Below are 17,817 nucleotides of genomic sequence, written 5' to 3'. Positions count from 1 at the left end.
ATTCTGAAGCCCTGCTGCCGCCGGATCCACAGCTGTGAACTTTTATTTTGAAAGACAGCGTCAATCTTTTTCGTTGCCAATGGTTGGATGAGCGGATTGTCCAGCAGGAAGTCGTGATAGTAGTAGGCTGAATTGTCACGTGTAGTTGGTCAAAATGGTAAGTACAACATATTTATAGATATAATGTTCTCAAATTTGTTAGACGTATGTGACGTTTACTTTTAAATCTCTTAACGTGCTATATAGAACAGTAGTTTATCGAAATAGCCGCTTACCTGTTTTTGTTGTAGTGTGATCAATCTCCATAAATTGCTATGGGTAACGTTAGATGAACACACATTAACAGTGTGATTTGTTTTATTTACCCGCTCGTTAGGAAAATAGAAAAATCACATGAAAAATTCTACGATTGTTTGTTAATATTTTAAGCACTTTCTCCAAATGTTTTGTGAATTGAATGCTCTTTGAAGAGGTCCTAAAACATTTGTTGTTGTCCATGTGAATAATTATTGTCCATGTAAAATTCTATGTTGTACTTGCTTACAGTAGATTATTTATTTATTTATTTATTTATTTATTTATTTATTTATTCATTCATTTCAACAAGGATGCATTACATTGATCGAAAACTACTATACATATATTTATCATGTTAAAAAAGATTTCTATTTTAAATAAATGGTGATCTTTCTAACTTTTCTTGAAATTGTATCACAGTTTTAACAAAATATTAAGGAACTGTTTTCAAGACTGATAATAATGTTTCTTGAGCTGCAAATAAGCATATTAGAATGATTTCTGAAGGATCATGTGACACTGAAGTTAAGTTCGGGTAAGGGCTGCTAAAACTTAAGCTTTGCTATCACAGAAATAAATTACATTAAAAAAAATATGTATAAAAAAACTGTTTTAATTTGTAATATTTCACAATATATCAGTTTGGTGAACACACAAGACTTCTTTTAAAATCACAAAAAGACTTACAGACCCCAAACTTTTAAACCCTGTGTTTCCTATCATTCATATTGTTTCTGAATTGTATTTTGTGGTGTAGCTGCGCCGAGAGGTGAGACTGAGAAAGGAATACCTGTACAGGAAAGCCCAGGAGGACAGACTGCGCACTATTGAAGAGAAAAAACAGAAGCTCAAATCTGCTTTAGATGGTGAGACTCCAGCTACGTAACCAATTCAGTCGAATTATCGGTTATATTTGGAGGTTGTAATATTTTTTTCCATTCTTATATTTTGCAGAAAATCGTCTTTTACCCACTGAGGTTCGGAAAGAGGCATTAGAATTACAGAAACTTTTGGAGTTTGATGATGAGGGTGGAGAAGGTGAGTTTTATTCTGTCACGTATATCAGAATGCTGTTTTTTCTGCTGCCCTATATAAACACATTTTTTTAAATATTATATAGGTGTTAGCTCTCATATGGATGATGAGTACAAGTGGGCAGGAGTGGAAGACCCCAAAATTATGGTCACAACATCCAGAGACCCCAGCTCCAGACTCAAGATGTTTGCCAAAGTTTGTTAAATCTTATTATTTACATTTGACATTATGAACTAGGCCTGGGCTGGACACAAATTTCACGATTCGATTTCCATTTACAAGCTTTTGACTCGTGAATATATAAGATAAACAGTACATTGCAATGTTTCTAGAAGATTTTTTTTTAAACTAATGCTGTAACTATACAAGTCAGTTGGTACATTATTAATATTGAACGTTAACAATAACTCATTTAAACACAAACATAAATTACACTCAAGGATTTCTTTAATATTAATAAAGTAATAATACTAACTTTACAATTACATAATCTTATTTCTACTCCAATTTTTTTTTTTTTTATATTTAATGGTGGCAATCATAAAAACTTTATTATACGGATTTATGAAAACATGCATTAATATTGAAGAACATTAAACATTGATATTGAGATCTCAATACAGATGATAGAGGCGCATATATTTATCAAAATTCTCATCTCTAGAGTTTATGGACACTAACTGATTTTGTGGTAAATGTGACCTTGTTCACAAGCTGATTTACTGACGTATTTTCCGTGGTTGAAACACTGATTATGTGATAACGTGATGCGATAAAGATTTCAGTGCGTTGTACTCCATCTTTTAACATGCCTTCAAAAGTTCATTCATTTTTATTTCACACTGTAACTGTTATTAAAGTAGAGGAGATGATCAGTTCATGTGCTCTCTGCGCTGCCACTTCTCTTGAGCTGAGCTGCGCTGCTGATCTGTTACACCACATTAAACCGCAGCAAAACGGTATTTATATCTGCTAAATTTCGTAAAATAAAATGGATGTTGAAATCTGAGAATTTGTATCTTATCAGAAGCAACAAAGGACAATGATTATTGTGAATTATTGAATGGGAGGGGCTCTACAAAGTTACGTTCATCATCTGAAAAACAGGATGACTAATCGATTCTTCGGATTTAAGAATCGATATCGTTTATAAAAATTTAGAATCGGGAAATGAGTATTTACCTAGACCTATTATGAATGCATGTAGCAATGCAGAGGTTTTACTTAGTCTACTCTGATGTGATGTTTTGTATGTTCATCATGTGCATGGTGACGTAAGGGAAACCACCTTTTAGCAGAGGTTGTGGTTTATTTAAGGTGGTGTTTTTTGTGATGCAGGAAATGAAGCTGATGTTTCCAGGGGCACAGCGTATGAACAGAGGAAACCATGAAGTTAAAACATTAGTACATGCATGCAAAGCTAATAGCGTCAGTGACCTTGTCATAGTGCACGAGACCAGAGGCCAGCCAGGTATGAACTTTTACATTTTTCGTGTGTGGCCATTTTGGATGTGCATAATTGAGTGTGTGTCCAAAGTATCAGTATTTGGTGTAGTGCAAAAGCCAGTCTCTCTACTTTCATATCCAGTTTAATGTGCAATTTTCACTCTAGGTATTTATTTTAAACATATATTTTTATATGTCTCTTTCTTTTTTTAGATGGTTTGGTGGTTTGTCACCTTCCTTTTGGGCCAACAGCCTACTTCACATTGTATAATGTGGTAATGAGACATGATGTCCCAGACATTGGCACCATGTCCGAGGCCTACCCTCACCTCATCTTCCACAACTTCACGTCACGTCTTGGCCGAAGGGTGAGTCAAAAAGGAAATAATGTCCTCAACATTATTTAGTTTTAAACAAAAAATAATATATGTTTTTTAATTCATCAGATATGCATAACATTGACAAAATGACAGTAAATGAATTTTATAATGTTTGAAAAAGAGTCCAATAATGCTGTTCTTTTAAACTGTTTATTCTAAAAAAAAAAAGTTTTCACAGAGTTTTACAGTTTCCACAAATATATTAAGCAGCACAATCATTTTCAACATTTATAATAAGAAATGTTTCTTGAGCAGGAAATAAGCGTATTCAAAATATTACTGAAGGATATTGTAACACTGAAGACTGGAGTATAATGACTGCTGAAAATTCAGCTTTGGCATCGCAGGAATAAACTGCATTTTAAAATCTATTTTAAGAGGACCTATTTGGCCCCTTTTCGAAGTCTTGATTTTGTTTTTGGGGTCTACTAGAATAGGTTTTCAAGCTTGAATGTTAAAAGGTACATAACGCGTACAGTTTCTGCCGATCTCATGTTAATCCTGAGTGCCTATAGAGTAGTACTGCATCCTTCATATCGCTGAAGATTCTTTCGTTTTATCTGATTTATAAAACACAGATACACTGTACTGATTGTTTCCAAAAACAGCAGAACTCATGGAGGCATGAAGTGGGTGGAGCTAAATAGTCATGAGCACGACACACACACACACACAGTACATTATGGCTTCATCCCATCCTATCGCAGCCTATAATCAAGGCGTTTTGGGAAGTTCAGTGCTTACTGATATAGAGTAATGCCGTTTGGAGTGACTTTGTGCTTTGTAACTTTGCATAAACATCAACATTACATCTAAAGAAAGTTGAAAATGTAAAAGTGTAATAGGGCCCCTTTAAAATAGAAAACACTTTTTAAGTTTTAAATTGTAATAATATTTCATAATAATAATATTTATTTGTATTTGTGGTCAAATAAATGCAATTTTGGTGACTAACATTAAAAATCTTAGCGACCTCAAACCTTTGAACAGTAGGTATTAAGTATTTGATACTCAAGTTCCTGTGTTAAAATAATAAACATTATCATTGTCTTGTCATATGTAATTATATAGAGAAACAGACTGTGCTTTACTGAGGATTATTTAAATATCAAAAAAGCTTTATAATCTCTGACTGATCTGAATAATGACTTCGTTTAGTAATGGAATTCAAGCAAAAAATATTTTTCTCTGTAGGTGTCCAACATCCTAAAATATCTTTTTCCTGTACCCAAAGAGGATAGTAGACGTGTTATTACATTCGCAAATACAGATGATTTCATCTCTTTCAGGTGAGTGGTAGGGCTAAATGCTTTAGTTAAAGATTTGAGCAAAATTTGTTTAATAAGTTTAGTTTAAATGACTTTGAAATTACTTTGTATATTGCAGACACCACACCTACAAGAAAACTGACCATAAGAACGTTGAGTTGTCAGAGGTTGGACCCAGATTTGAAATGAAATGTAAGCAACTCTGTAGTTTTTTTAATAAATTAATAAATATTTTTTGCACTCCGTTTTTCATTAATATCTTGTATTTTATCTTTCAGTGTACATGATAAAGCTTGGCACACTAGACAACGAGAATACCGCAGATGTTGAATGGCGACACCACTCTTACATGCGCACTTCTAAAAAGAGGAAATTCTTGAGTGTGGAATAGCCAAATGTACTCTTCAGAAACCTGCCCTGTTCTGGCAGCAATGATCAACATTGGACATTTCTCCAACAATGATATTTTTATTTTTATTCCACCTACATAGTTTTTTTTTCTCCATTTATTTGTGACATTTAAAGGATAGGACAATTGTGTTCAATATTATGATAATTGTTTGCTTGTTGACACTTCCTCAAATTAAATATTTTGTACTGAAGTCACCTGGACATTAAAAAATTTCTTTACAGTTGTAGGCTTTGTATTGTGCTTTCATTGTTCTCTTCATTATTTCCTATAAAGTGATGTGTAGGCTACTGAGTTTTTTAAAAGGAGATTTTGCTTTAAAGTTTTTTTAACAAACATGTAAGCATTTTGAATAGTACACTGAGAGCGTTTAAAACAGTAATGTAGGTTTCTTTAATGCTTGGAAAAACTTTACATTCGTTACCCGCAGCACACGCCCCTTTCTCATCCCCTTGCTACAAAGTACCACAATAGTCAACCAATCAGCGTCGTGATTCACAGATCTAGACCAATCAGAGCGCCAGATTTCGCTGTTCCGCTTTCCCTGAAATTCTTTGCTGATCCGACTTGAGACTGAGAGAATTCAAGATGGCTGTCTCAGGTGAGTATTTACTCTGGATCAAAAATGCAAAGGGACTCTCGCTAACGGGCTGCGTCGTTTGCGGAAATATTACTCGCAGGCGTAAGTCGCTGTAATTCATAGCGCTGTGGCTGAAATTTTAAGATTAAGACTCACTTTTAAACTTTGAAACACCATTAGCAACACTAGCTAGCTAGCAGCTAAGTTAGTCGTCTAATCCCTTTCCGCCTCATGAAAACTGCCTTCCCTCTTTCGGTACTAAAAAGGCACCTGACACGACTTAAGGATCTGTATTTGGCTAAAATGGTTTTATACACATGTCATACTGTTGATGGATATCTTGATAAATTGAGCAAACTCAGAGTGCATGGCCTGTTGCAGTAACAGAGCAGAGCAAATGATCAGGCACATCACTCCTAACTAAACCCAGCCAGCTGAACTTCACTGCTGGCTGCTGCACATTTCAGTGGTTGCACTTTCAGGAGGGGATGTGTTTTTGTAAAACATCTTTATCATTCTCCATAACCTCTTGCCTTTTATACTGCAGACTATTGTGAACTGCTGGAGTATTACTTGTTTGTTAATTTTCTTTTATAATGGTTTAGATGGTGGTATGGATACTTTGCAGTTAAAAATAAATTCTCAAGGTTGTGGATATTAAGTAAACAATACACATAGTTGTGTGTGTGTTATTTGCTTTCTGGCTGGTATAAACTGCATTCAATCTGGAATCAGTGGGAGTTCATAAGAAAGAAATGTATTTGGTTATTTATGATAAGTCTGTCTGCTTGCTAGTAGTATAACGCCACAGCACAAGACAGAAGTATTTTGTCATGTTTTGCACAACTGCAGTGGTATTTTTCCACTATGCACAATACTTGTGGTTTAAGGTTGTGAAGATTACTGCATAAATTAACATAAAAGTTCAATCTGAAGTACTTGTTCCTACGTGTCTGGATTAAATGGCTTCATTTCAGAGTTTGATAGCCTTAAGACTTAAATTATAGTCTTTAATTATATACCAAAATGTTAAAAGCAATTAAAACATTGAGTTCCTTTATTTGGGGCATTTCCTTCTACATCTGTTCCAGGTTACACACAAAGACCAGTGTTAAAACAAGTCCAAGAATTTGTTTAGGCACTTAAGCTCCACTAACACGACTGAGTTGACAGCTTTTTCTTAACTCAATGAATAACTTAACTTCAAAAGGATATGCCTGCAGAGTTTTTGTGCTGAATTTTGCATTGGAAATTCAGTTGTCTTATCAATTGTGTTATCACCAGGTTATACTGTTTAAAGGGCTAGTTCATCCAAAAATCACCCGTATGTCATTCCATTTAAAATCATTAAACTTTCGTTCATCTTTGGAACACAAAGATAAAAAAAATATATATATGAAATCTGCTATTTCTGTCTCCGATTGTGATTGTAAAACTAATCCATATGAGTTGAGTCAATTTAGTCCACGAGAATTAACCTTATTGGTTCTCGTATGTCAAGCAAACATGTTTACCAAAACTGATATGTGCATTAATGCATGGTTATATGGGAATACAAGCATAAATTCAATCTGTTCATCATATAAAGCCATTGTGTCGCTTCAGAAAATTTTGACTAAACCACTTAATTCAAATCAAATTGTTTTACAATCTCTTTATGACCTTTTTGAAATGTCAGTTGTGTAGCTTTAATTGAACAGAGTAAAGGCTCTCAGATTTTATCAAAAAGATCTTCATTGTGTTCTGTAGATGAAAAAGTCTTACAGGTTTGAAATGACATGACGGTGATTAATTAAGGCCAGAATTGTGAAATATTCTTTTGAGTAATTTCAGAAGCATCCTACTTGTTTGGATGTTATGCATGGCATTCAGCTTTCACTTTTATTTACTTTTTATGAGTGCATCAGCAATGACAAATTTGACACATTGCTACTTTTGCATAATTTTCATCACTGTGAAATGTGCAAAATGCATAATTGAATTGTGTAATGTATAGTAGGCACAAAATTTGGTTTGAAACTTTATGCTCCACCTTTAAAAGTATGTTTTATATAGTTGAATGTGTGCCATGTTGTCACTGTCATGTGACCTACGGCACCAGTGGTCTCATGGGATGATGTGTCTTTTAGATGCTCACCAAACCTAGTATATTAATCTGGAACTTTATACCTAATGTTTTATGAACACTATGAAATTGGACTTACTACTCGCCTCACATACTGTTGTTTGCCATACTATAGCATGGAAGTAGGCATATTTCTGATGAAGGGACTCGGCCTTCAAAACCATTTCGGCCAAAAGTGTTTTTTTGTTTTGTTTGTTGGTGTGTTCTATTGTTGCTGAAATTTTAGTAAATCACTAATAAAATCTGATTTGTTACATTACTTTGAATATGCCAAACTCATCACGCTCATACCCTCACTTTCCATATGTGTTTGTATGATATGCTTCATTGTTCTGGAACTGTAAGGGACATTTTAAAGCAATTGTAAAAATAAATGTTCCGGCTGTCTGTTTGCTAAGACTTACAGTGATACATTTTCTTGTCATCATTCATATTACTATAACTGTTTAATGGATTTGTTTTTATGTCAACATAGGTGTAAGGGAGGTTTTTATTTATATATCTTGACGCTAACACACTGTTGTCCATCCCAGGCTCCAGATGAGGGCTTTCTCCTGCTTTGCCCTGGTGTGTAAATCTATCTTGCAGCTGACTGAGTGTCAGTGCTGCCAGTCCCTCACTGCCCATTGGAGACACCATGTCCAACACCTCCTCCTGTTCCTCCTCGGGGGAAACCAGCCCGGATGACACGCCCCGAGGTGGGGGCACCATCCGTGTCTACCTCCCTAACAAACAGCGGACAGTGGTGGGGGTTCATTCACTGGAATCTGTTTAGTTTAAAATGTTATTTTATTGTTCTTCATAAAGATTTGAAATGGCTAACATGACCTGCTTATGTATGAATGTCATGTATATATTGGTAATTAAAGGTTGTGTGTTTGTGATCACAATGTGATCATGTGTTCAGGTTAACGTTCGGCCGGGGCAAACTGTCTATGATAGTCTAGATAAAGCCCTGAAAGTCAGAGGCCTAAGCCAGGATTGCTGTGCTGTCTTTCGCCTTCTTGAAGGGTAGGTGACTCTAAAAAAATGGCCTTAAAATGACACAATGTCTCTCCTTTGTGAAGTTTATATTCAGTTGTTGTCCACTTCTTCTTTTGCAAGCCGGAAGAGACTTACAGAATGGGACACTGACATCACACCCCTCGTAGGGGAAGAGCTTCTGGTAGAAGTGCTGGATGATGTTCCCCTTACCATGCACAACTTCGTAAGTGTACTTGCGCAACAAACTCAAAGTCAGCAAAAGGCGATGTTCTCATTTTAGGCCCTTATAAATAGTTTTTTGGTACTGTGCATGTTCTGGAAAATATTTGAGATTAATGCATAAAACAATCTCTGTAAGTCTATGTGGGATGATTATGATGAGCAAATACAGAATACTTGAGCACAGATCTTGCAGCAATTCTTGGTTTAAATTCTAACTACTAAGCTTTTATTTTATTTTATTGATAACAGTTTAAACTTCATAATGCCATACAAATTTGCATTTATTTATTTATTTTGCACCACAGCTCTGACATTCTAATAGAATTAGCAATTAATTTCACGTTTGAGATTAACATGTGTAATACATACACCTCACATTATATGTATTATGAAAAAACATGTATTAACAATGAACAACAGTAAACTACTGTTTAAAAGTTTGGGGTCTATAAAAGAGTTTTTCATGTTTCTATTTCTGTGATGGCAAAGCTGAATTTTCTGCAGCTGTTACTCCATGTCTTCAGTGTCATGTGATCCTTCAGAAATCATTCTAATATGCTGATTTGCATATTTATTCAAGAAACATTTATTATTATTATCAATGTTGAAAACAGTTATGCTGATTAACAGTCACTTCTGATTAATTTAATAAATCCTACCTGAAAATAAAAGTAATAATTAAACAAAATAAGTACAATGCACTGACCCAAAACTTCTGAACAGTAAAATATAAATGAACATTAAACTGTCATCCAGTCAGCAATCTCCATAAATCATGTTTTCACAGGTACGTAAAACATTCTTTAAGTTAGCATACTGTGACTTCTGCCACAAGTTCTTGTTCAACGGCTTCAGGTGTCAGACATGTGGGTATAAATTTCACCAGCACTGCAGCAGTAAAGTCCCTACAGTATGTGTGGATATGGACACCATGACAAAACGGTATGTTCCACGTGAAAGTTTCTTACATTGCTTAAGCGCGCTTGTCATAAATCTTAGTCCCTCATCTGGTGTTCTTTTGCTGTCAGGTGTGTTTCTAATGCAGAAGACTGCCCTTCGATATTGATATATCCGGCCCCCAATTCCATATCACCGAGCGACATGACTTTAACTTCAGATTCTCATGGGTACCTATTAACTTCACCTATAAATACATGTTTCTCTTTATCTCCAATGGAAATGTAAGCACTGACAAATCCTCATTATGTTTTACCCTTTTAAGAAGGGACCTGCTATCTTCAGGGTCAAGCTTCCATTTGATAATGCGAGGAGAGGACGGTCAGTCTCTTCAGAGGCATCGCTCCACCTCAACCCCCAATGTCCACATGGTTAGCACGCTGGATCCTGGCGCTGCTGGCCTTATGGAGGTTAGAGACCGGACTGAAGGCTCATTCAAGTCCACATACATCTCCTTATGTTGCCTCATTTTTTTGTTCTAAAGGAACAGTTCACCCACAAATGAAGTCACCCTCATCACTCTTAAAATTTTCTTTTTTTCTGTCACGCTGCTCTTATTCATGTATTGAAAATGGCTTTCAAGCTCCAAAAGCACAACAATGGCAAAACAACACAATTCAAATAGTTTGTATGGGAAAGAGCAGTGTTGACATCTCGTTGTGTGTTGTATGGAAGAAAGGTTAGTCATGCAGGTTTGAAAATACAAGAGTGAGTAAATGCATTTTGGGTGAACTGCCCCTGTACTTGAGTATTAGCATGGCTGAATACCAAATATTAAGAAATGTTACTTCAGAAAATATGACTTTGGAGGTTCTGCATGCCTCCTTTATCATCTCCTCCATTGCATGTATTTATTCATTTTTCCCCCCACTCTCATTCAGGAGCAATTCAAAATCAGCACAATGGGTGAGTAGTTTTTTCCCTCCACTTTGACAGCCCATTGCTCACATGAGCATATTTCTTTTTTTCAAACTCACTTTACACTCCATACAATTTGGTTTCTTGTCCATCACTGATTTAAATTACACATCTATCTACACCTCTTTGTGTATGTGGGAACTGGCCCTCATATTGGAGTGTTGTCCACAGGGCAAGAGTCCTCTCCCAAGCCTTCCACTAGCCCACCCCACCTAGGGTCACCAGGAAGAAAACCCCACAAATCCCCTTCCGAGCCCAAGGAGCGAAAGCAATCCTCATCTGATGATAAGAAGAAAGTGGTGAGTGTGTGTTTTTATTTGATGGGAAACCCAAATGATTTGGATTCATTGCAATCTGTTTTTGTTTTGTTGGTGGTTTTTAGCACCGGGGAGGTTACAGAGACTCCAGTTACTACTGGGAGGTGCACTCACGGGAAGTGAACATGTTAAAGAGGATTGGAGCAGGTTCTTTTGGGACCGTCTTTAAAGGCAAGTGGCATGGAGACGTGGCTATCAAGATTCTTAAAGTGACAGAGCCCACACCGGAGCAGCTCCAGGCCTTTAAAAATGAAATGCAGGTTTTACGGTGAGTCATCTGTATGATCATATATGAAGGCATCAAAGCCTGTTAATGATCTTTAATTATCAGCAGTGATGGTATTGTATTGTCATTTTCTGCTTCACTAACAAATGTATCTTCAGTTCATATCGGACATCATCTTTCTGTTTGATATAACTAATTTGAATTTCTTGCTCCTCAGAAAAACACGCCACGTCAACATTCTGCTGTTCATGGGCTTCATGACAAAGCCAAATTTTGCCATTATCACGCAGTGGTGTGAAGGCAGCAGCTTGTACCGCCACCTGCATGTTACTGAGACCAAGTTTGACACAATGCGCCGTATCGATGTTGCCCGCCAGACTGCACAGGGCATGGAGTAAGATTTTCAGATTTTTTTCCCCCCCGATATTGACAGGTTTGCTCGTATCCTATATCTAGCATTTTTGCTACAAGGCTTTATATAATGGTAATGTACTATACTGTTCGGGGTCAGTAAGGTTTTAAAAAAAAAAAATCTTTATGAGAATATTTTTATTAAGTTAGGATGCATTAAATGGATCAAAAATTACAGTTAAGATATTTATAATGTGACTGCATTTATTTTAAATGTAATCTTGTTCCTTTTAACCAAAGAATCCTGTTTCCACAAAAATATAAAGCTGCACAACTGTTTTCAACACTGATAATACAAATAATTGTTTTTCATGCACCATATTAGAATGATCATGAGACACTGAAGACTAGAGTAATGATACTGAAAATTCTGCTTTGCCAACACAGACATATTAAAACAGAATATATTAGATAAAATAAAATAGATATTGAAATAGAATATTTATTTTATTTCACAATATAACAGTTTTCACTGACCTAGTAACATTGCGGTATTCGACCCGGGACGAGCACTGTGTGAACAAAAGCCGAAACTAATGCCGCAATGTGTACGTAGTTATCATGCGACTCCTAGAGCTTGTTTTTTCAATAATACAACCCTGCAGTGCCAGAAGAGCTAGTCGGTGTTTTAAACGCAGAGAGTGTTCATATACAAAAGAAACTAAAATTAAACAAGCAGAAATGTGTGCAAACTGAACACAAGTCGAGACCACGGAGCTCCTTACTATCCGCGCTGAAGCTGAGATCGCTCGCCATTATACGTCACATCAGGATGTCACATGTCAACTCGACCCGGGTCCGTTACGGGTTGTGTGTGAGAGCGCACATATTACGGTATTTCGCTGGCAGTGAGAATCGACCAAATCTAGAGGAACAAATGCCGGGTCGTATTATCCGTGTATTTGCCGGAATCGCAGTGTGAAAGGGGAGTTATAGGTCCTCCACACATTAAGACCAACCAATAATAAATAATTATTATAATGTTAACTAGTTAGTGTGGAGGACCTATAACTCAATGTCTGTAAGTGAATTATCCGCTTTAAATAAATTATATTATTAATTAGTAGTGATGCTTGACTGTACAGAACATAGCTGTAGTGTGGAAACTTAATTATTAATTTAATTGAAATCTTAATTTTGTACATAATTTGGTACTTTTCTTTCCTTGACAGTTATCTTCACGCCAAGAATATCATTCATCGGGACTTGAAATCTAATAGTATCCTTTCTATAATGTATTAGCAGCATTCTTGTTCCTATTGTAAGAGAGATCTGGTGCAGGATGGATCAGATTCAACCCATTTGCTGCCAGTAGATGCCATCTCTGTTGCAGCTCATCATGTCCTAGCAGATTGCCAAGCTGCTGTCTGTCATGATATACTTGTAAATAAAGAATTGATTTGTCTTACCAAAAATATTTTAGGCATTAGAGTTTACTCCCCACTGTTACAATATATCCTTATTTCTACTAATGATATTTTATCATATTTCTCCACAAATTTAAATGAGTACTTAATGATAATATAGCCAAAAATATCCAAAATTATTTAGGCATATTAGAGTTTACTTCCCACTGTTACAATATGTCCCCATGTCTGCTAACGAATGTTTTAACATATTTCTGCTCAAATTAAAATAGGCCCTGTGGGTACTTGATAATATATAGCCAAAAATATCCAAACAAACCATAAAACGTCTCTCTGTGGGATAAGGTCGATAGTTTACTGGGATAATAATGCTGATGCATTCTCCCTAATGATGTTATAATAATTATTAAACTCATTCTGTGTTCTGCAAAATACACCTGAGCTCATGTGTCAGATATCTTCCTGCACGAAGGCTGGACGGTAAAGATCGGTGACTTTGGGCTGGCCACAGTAAAGTCTCGCTGGAGTGGCTCTCAGCAGGTCGAACAGCCCAGTGGCTCCATCCTGTGGATGGTAAGAATTGTCTCATCCAGAATCAGAAATTAATTTAATACCTGGTAGTTTACAGCTTATCTGAAGTAGTTTAATCCTCTATTTAATGTTGTGAAATACATTTTACAGCTTGTTATTAAACTGTTGTTTTTCAGGCCCCTGAGGTGATCAGAATGCAAGACACTAACCCATACACCTTCCAGTCAGATGTATATGGATATGGAGTGGTGCTCTATGAACTGATGTCTGGGACTTTGCCTTATTCAAATATCAACAACCGCGATCAGGTCAGACTTGTGGCACCATCACTTTGCAGTTATATTTAGGTTGAATTTAAAGCCCAGAAACCTTCCGTTGAGACTGAAAATAATTTGCATACAAAGTTGTGAAATGTATGTGCAAAACACATATCCCATGTGTTCAAATGAATCTTAATTTCCTGGAAATTGGCAAAAAATACCTGTTATAAAAATGGAAGTAGCTGGAATTCGTTGTGGCTTTTTTTTACAGACAAAAGTTACTTGCACTAATCGAGTTCTAGGAAGTAATTATACCCAAATATTTTGATGACACAATTTGACTCCGGCATTTCAGAAAGACCAAAACAACATTTGAGATGACATTGATCCACTGGTTAGTCCAGTTATTCAATTATGTCATTTGATGAGGCAGTCACATTACTTTTTGAGCAAAAATAATAATAATCAGGATTAATTAGAAATAAATGGGATTTATTTGATAAAAGGGGTTTATACATTTTCTTATCTGATCAAAAAAAATCCACCTCAATTGAGCACACAGGTTTTTTTATGCACATCTTGTCATTCCTATCCAGCACTTTTTTGTTGTATGCAATATACTGAAATTGCGTAAACATGGTTGGAAAATGAAAATTGTTTAGTCCAAAATGATAATTCTCATAATTTACTCACTCTCATGTTGACTATGACTTTCTTCTGTGGAACACATAAGTTTGTGAGATTTAAAACTATGAAATGCAGTGCTTGATTTCTCTTCCTCTAGATTATTTTCATGGTGGGTCGTGGGTACTTGTCTCCAGACCTCAGTAAATTATACAGTAACTGCCCTAAATCAATGAAGAGGCTCATCATCGACTGTCTGAAATTCAAACGGGATGAGCGGCCTCTATTCCCACAGGTGAGAGTAACTGTGGGTTTAATATTTCCAGCACTGTTATATCAAATAAAGGAACATCCTCTCATGTTTCATCCTTGCTGTTCCTCAGATCTTGGTAGGGATTGAGCAGGTCCAGGATCTGTTGCCAAAAATCGAGCGGAGTGCCTCTGAGCCCTCTCTACACCGTGCTGTACATGCCGAGGACCTGAACCCGCTTTTCCTTCACACCACACGGTTCCTGTGAGACTCTCAGGGATGATTCGCTCTTCTCCCGAATGCCGTGCAGCATCATTCCAAGCATGGAATCCTGAGTCCTTCGCATTATTCCACACATTCCTGAGAGCACCCTCAATATTCCATTGGTCCTACATATAGTCAAACACACACATCAAGTTTATCAACTTATTCATGCTCCCGTTATTGTCTTTTTTGTTTCTGGCTGCTCCTCCGTAAAGCTGCCTGTAGAGAATGTCACATTCACATTCATGGACCAGCTGCTTTCTAAAACTGAAGCAGGAAATAAATGTGCTCTTACTACATTGTTGGATTTTGAAATTCAAGCATCATATCGGCACAATCTTAATATAACCTCCTTTTTTGAGGTATATTTTAAAATGTGTTTTGTTGGCTTACACATTACCTTTTTTACTTTGAGATGAAAGTAGCATTTGTTTTCTTTGCAGAACAAGCAAACCAGCATGGAGATTGTTTCTTTTTTGTTCTCTGCCTATTCTCCTTGCTTGAACTTCATTGCCCAGCGATAGCACACTGTGATGGCTCCATTCATCACAGATACGCTCTGCTCACCCATCGGTTTGCAGGCAGTTGCTTTTAGTTTATTATAACAATCATGTCAGTTGATGGTCATAAGCCTATTGTCATTTTTTGCCGTCTTTTAATTCCGTTATGTTTCAGATAAAATACTGCTTAAACTCTTATCTGGTGTCAGATTAGGTTGGATGTACATGTGACTTGTGACCTTAATTATTGTGCTGTGCATTCATGATATTTAAAAAAAAACTTTTATTCGGCTTTACCTTTGGGTGGCTTCTGTATGTTGGTCAGCTTTAAATTGTGTAGCTTAAGGACATTTCAAGAAAAAGGAACAAATCCTGTTGGTATGCTCAGAGCAGTGCACTTCCTGAAGTGTCGGGGATCATTTTTCTTCTTGTGTTGCTTTGAAATGAGTACATTTGCTTTCTGGATATATAAATGAATGATTGTTTGTTTTAAAATATTGCATCTTAAAACTGAGTAACCATTCACAAACTGAACTAAAATTGCACATGATGACCATAATCAGGACTGGTAAAATAGCCCTGACACTTCATCCCAGTCTTACTTCACACACGGCTTTGTTAAGCGAATGCCTTCGTTGACCGGGCTGTTGGATGTTTGTATACAGTCACGTTCTCTGAGTTTCTGTGTCAATGCAAGTTTTGAAACAAACAAAAAAATACATTTCTTAAGTTGGGCTGCTGACTTAAGGTCCGCTGCTGACCTCTGGTGGATCGACTCTAAATCTGACCAGTTTCAGTGTTGAGTCTCTTAGGGCTCTAGTAAGAGCAGGAAGAACAGACATTGTTAGCATTTCTTTCAAATCGAATTTGTGGCAGCATGGGGTGTGTGGATGCTGTTTTCTTTCAGTTCCTTTTTTCACTAAACTCATAAGCATGTCTTTTTGAAACAGTCATGCTGTTTAATAGCAATATTAAAGTTCATTTTCCTCCCATTCAGCTGGTTTCAATAGGACTGACTGAAACCTACAATGATGGGGCCTTATGTGATCTACATGTCCATCTTTTAATGGAGTCTTAATATATGTAACTTATTGTTTCATAACTGACACTTGTACTAAAGGCGGAGCTTTGGTTCTTATCTAGCAATATTCGAACGGGGCTGGGTCCCTCATTGAGCTGTACTCATTCCAAATATGACGCCTATGGAAGAATCATTGGGCGATTCTGTATCTTTTTTTTTCCTCATGAAAAATAGTTTCACATCCCCTCAATGACTATTGGAAATGGGAAATGAATATGTTGTAGTTTCAGACAAACCGGGCTATACACAATTCCTCTGTTGTTATTTATAAAACAGGTTTTTTTGTGTTTCTGGCCTCTAGTAGAATGACGTGGTACTCTCTCCGAGTGTAGAATTTTTCTAAGAAACAAGTGGTAATAATATTGTTCAGTACTAAAGGAGGTAATTGAGTAATCAAGCATTTGTAGATGGCACTATATGTATGCTCTTCTCTATTCATAACTGTTGAGAAATCAAGACTATCGGTTTATATTTGTAGATGCACAGCTAGATCTATTGGAATTTGTAATAGATTTGAAGCTATAAACAAATGATATGGCTTTAAAACTACAGCCTGGAAACCTCAAATAGAATTAGAGCCCCACCGAAGTCCAGCCTTAATCGTTTTATGAGATACTATAAGTGGTCCTAGATCATTAGAGCTGTAACTTCCACCATCTTTGGATATTTGCAGCATTGCCTTAATGGCTTTGGCATCCCTCTACATGTGGGATGAATACATTTCCCCCCTCCTCGTATCTTTCTAAGCACCTCGGTTGTTCAAAGCACACTTTTATAGTTTGGGTTTCCATTAAGCCCAAAATAAGATAATCAGTATGAGATCCGGTTTCTGCTTTCGCACTAGAGCACGAATGCAAAAGTGTGAAACCTTAGATCAGCGTACAAGCCACCATTTTTCAGACAAGAAATTAAAATGGAAGATACATTTTTGTTTAAAGGAAATAGTTTTTCATATTTTAGGTGAACTGCAATAATGTGTGTATAGTTGAAGAGGTCTACGGGGTGTTGGCGAAAAATGGTTCTGCTGTGTACAGTTACTTTGTTTTTGTTTTTTAAGATTAAATTGTATTTGTTTCTATTTTTGTGTGATGGTTCAAAAAGAACAAAAAATATTTTAAAACATGTAAAGGAAATCTTAGTCTTTTTTATTAGTTTTTTGGGTTTTAAATATTGTGGAGAGGATTTTGTTCTAAAAATAAAACCATTGAATTCTGATGTTTTGTTTTATGTAGTTTTCGCAACTGCCGTTAACAACGCACATTTCATATTTCATGAACTTTATAGGCAATTTGACAACCAAAAGTTTATTTCCAACTCTTGTAAATGTGCAATAGTGTTCTGCGGGAGGAAGTGATGATTTGCTAT

The 17,817-nt window shown here is 36.3% G+C and overlaps 2 protein-coding genes across 3 annotated transcripts; both read left to right on the top strand.

Annotated features, from left to right (window-relative positions):
- The first annotated feature begins 18 nt into the window (after positions 1-18).
- Positions 19-5,062, top strand: imp4 (IMP U3 small nucleolar ribonucleoprotein 4). The gene is made up of 9 exons (XM_067438946.1): positions 19-157; positions 1,055-1,163; positions 1,252-1,335; positions 1,418-1,527; positions 2,671-2,803; positions 2,992-3,146; positions 4,353-4,447; positions 4,545-4,618; positions 4,705-5,062. The coding sequence occupies exons 1-9, from the start codon at positions 155-157 to the stop codon at positions 4,815-4,817; spliced, it is 876 nt and encodes a 291-aa protein (XP_067295047.1). The 5' UTR covers positions 19-154; the 3' UTR covers positions 4,818-5,062.
- Positions 5,063-5,374: 312 nt separating this feature from the next.
- araf (A-Raf proto-oncogene, serine/threonine kinase) lies at positions 5,375-17,667 on the top strand. Of its 2 annotated transcripts, none has more exons than XM_067438938.1 (16): positions 5,375-5,436; positions 8,074-8,285; positions 8,448-8,551; positions 8,645-8,747; positions 9,534-9,688; positions 9,775-9,873; positions 9,969-10,113; positions 10,585-10,609; positions 10,793-10,920; positions 11,004-11,206; positions 11,382-11,558; positions 12,748-12,794; positions 13,397-13,515; positions 13,650-13,781; positions 14,518-14,652; positions 14,741-17,667. In XM_067438938.1, exons 2-16 carry the CDS (start codon positions 8,178-8,180, stop codon positions 14,873-14,875), a joined length of 1,815 nt encoding a protein of 604 aa, XP_067295039.1. In that variant the 5' UTR covers positions 5,375-5,436; positions 8,074-8,177; the 3' UTR covers positions 14,876-17,667. The 2 variants fall into 2 exon arrangements, with proteins under 2 accessions (XP_067295039.1, XP_067295040.1); XM_067438939.1 differs by lacking the exon at positions 5,375-5,436 and adding an exon at positions 5,493-5,517.
- Positions 17,668-17,817: the final 150 nt, after the last annotated feature.

Source organism: Pseudorasbora parva, chromosome 3 (assembly GCF_024679245.1).
Source record: "Pseudorasbora parva isolate DD20220531a chromosome 3, ASM2467924v1, whole genome shotgun sequence".
In the NCBI taxonomy this organism is placed as follows: domain Eukaryota; kingdom Metazoa; phylum Chordata; class Actinopteri; order Cypriniformes; family Gobionidae; genus Pseudorasbora; species Pseudorasbora parva.
The sequence above is the reverse complement of the archived record's forward strand: the minus strand, read 5'-3'. Positions and strand labels throughout refer to the sequence as shown.